Source organism: Etheostoma cragini, chromosome 17, assembly GCF_013103735.1.
Source record: "Etheostoma cragini isolate CJK2018 chromosome 17, CSU_Ecrag_1.0, whole genome shotgun sequence".
Taxonomy (NCBI): domain Eukaryota; kingdom Metazoa; phylum Chordata; class Actinopteri; order Perciformes; family Percidae; genus Etheostoma; species Etheostoma cragini.
The window spans coordinates 3,825,629-3,827,745 of NC_048423.1; the positions used below are offsets into that span (position 1 = coordinate 3,825,629).

The 2,117-nt window shown below is 45.9% G+C and overlaps 1 protein-coding gene across 7 annotated transcripts in view; it reads right to left on the reverse strand.

Annotated features, from left to right (window-relative positions):
• Positions 1-2,117, reverse strand: part of wdpcp (WD repeat containing planar cell polarity effector) — a 77,275-nt gene that overhangs the window by 43,230 nt on the left and 31,928 nt on the right. For all 7 annotated transcript variants that reach the window (XR_004660095.1, XR_004660097.1, XR_004660096.1 and 4 more), the window contains one exon: positions 1,887-2,078. Coding sequence is in view for 4 of the 7 variants with exons in the window: in XM_034897921.1 (XP_034753812.1) it covers positions 1,887-2,078 (192 nt within the window). In the remaining 3 variants the exon portion in view is untranslated. The remainder of the gene's footprint in view (positions 1-1,886; positions 2,079-2,117) is intronic.

Consider the following 2,117-nt stretch of genomic DNA (forward strand, 5'->3'; position numbering starts at 1 on the left):
GTGTGTGTGTGTGTGTGTGTGTGTGTGTGTGTGTGTGTGTGTGTGCGTGTGTGTGTATGGGGGGGGCATTCAAATTAAGACCACATAGAAAAAGAAATCAGACTTTTTTTAAATGCTGAGAGACTGGCTAGAAAATTGGCTTAGTGCGGCAGATAGCGAACTGAACAAAAGGAACATATATATGAGCTTGAAGTGATTGAAGTAGCTGGCGTCTCCCGATGTGTGCCCGGCGTTTGATTCCCGCCACGGCTCTTACATAAACTGCTCGCTTAATTTCACACTGTGCATCTGAAAAATGACAACAAACGCTTTCATTAGAGCACGATGCCGCAGCCCCACGAAGAGACTTTAATGTTCTTGAAGTGTGGAGGAAGGAAGGAGGAGGAGAACGAGAGGAGGATAGTGGGGCTGAAGGAGACAGAGAGAATAAACTAGGTGAAGGAGTGTGATAAATGTGAAGAGCGTTCCAAAAACAAGAAGCGATAAAAACAGTGAACAACATCTGCTTTGCTTATTTCAATATTCATGTGGCACTGCTAGCTCCCCTTCCTCCCTCATTCTTTCCTGCTTGAATTTGTTTTCCTAGCATGCAATTGGTAACGCTCATCTTTCCTCCCTCTCGCAGACTTTCCCTTCTCTCTCTGGTGTGGTGAAATATTTTGCATATGCTTACCCGAGGTACATGGTATGAGGAGTAAAGTGAAGCCCAATTCAGGTAATCTGCTTTTGGCACAAGGACAATCCTACGTTGACATAGAATCGGGTCACGGATAGGGTTTTGCCAGAGGCCATGAGAATGTGTGTCTAAGACGCGTGTGAGCGAGCCTGTGAATGTGTAGGCGTTCTCCTTCATGATGTTCCACCCCTCGTGGCCTTCATATTATCAACTGCTAAAGATGGCAGAAAGTGCAACAAGCAGGTGAATGGTGTTCTTAAGCTAAAAAAACAAGTACTATTACAGTGTGCATCACTTCATTTGCCTTCTTTTGTTGGGTAAGTGCAAGAAATTCCCAAATTAGCCAGAATTATGAACAAAATTAGAAGAAATGGCTCTGCTTCCTGTTTGGAAAGTGATGGGTGAAGGGTCACAACACAGGCAACCTCGTGATCCCTAATTAATTCTCAATTCATCCATCTATCAGGTTTCTGTGACTTATCCAGGTCTGTGTTGCTGTGACAGCCAGAACTTTTTTGGCTTCATGCACCACTGAGCAACTCTCCTAGGAATGAACAGGGCTCCACCTTGAATGCTCTATCCAGGTTTGTTTATAAATCCATGGTGGCAGCAGGCTAAGCAGCCATGTCTTGAGCTAGCAGGAGATCTCAAGGTTTTCTTGAGCCAGGTGGGTTACGTAGCCTAACAGCATGCTCTGGATCCACCCTAAGGTCTCCTTCCAGTTGGAAAGGCCTGAAAAGCCTTCATAAAGGCATCCTGGTTAGATGACTTTCAATGTGGAGAAGCAATGGTTCTAGCCAAAGTTCCTTCTGGATGACCGAGCTCTTACCATTTTAAACGTATTGAGGATTGACTGGTAAATTGAGAGCTTTCCCCCAGCCTCAGCCTCGTCTTCACTATGACAGCTCAGTACACCATTTGCATCACTGCTAACACAGCACCAATCACCTGGTGATTTTATGCTCCATCTTACGATCACTTGTGATTGAATACTTTAGTTCATTTTTCGGGAAAAAGGTATAACCATTCTTCAAGTCAACAAAACACAGGATGAGAAACTCCCTCCATCCCTCCAGTATGTTCAGATAAACATAAAGTAAAGGGTGGGTCCATGATTTCATGGGTACACAAGAGTTAATAATCTTTTCCCCTGTGTGTGTGTGTGTGCGCGCGTGTGTGTGTGTGTGTGTGTGTGTGTGTGTGTGTGTACCTTGAGGCCTTCAGCAGGTGAGCAGCTGAGCAGGACCAAGTTATTCCTTTGCACGTTTGTAGGAGTCCAGGGCCAAAGCACCTCACCGTGCTCATCCAAGTCCCACCAGCAGAGCGCCACATCCTGGAGACGGTTGAGACTAAAACGTCTGCGGAGCTTACGGGCCTGCCCACTTACCTCCACACACACCACCTGGACATTGACACACACACACACACACACACACACACA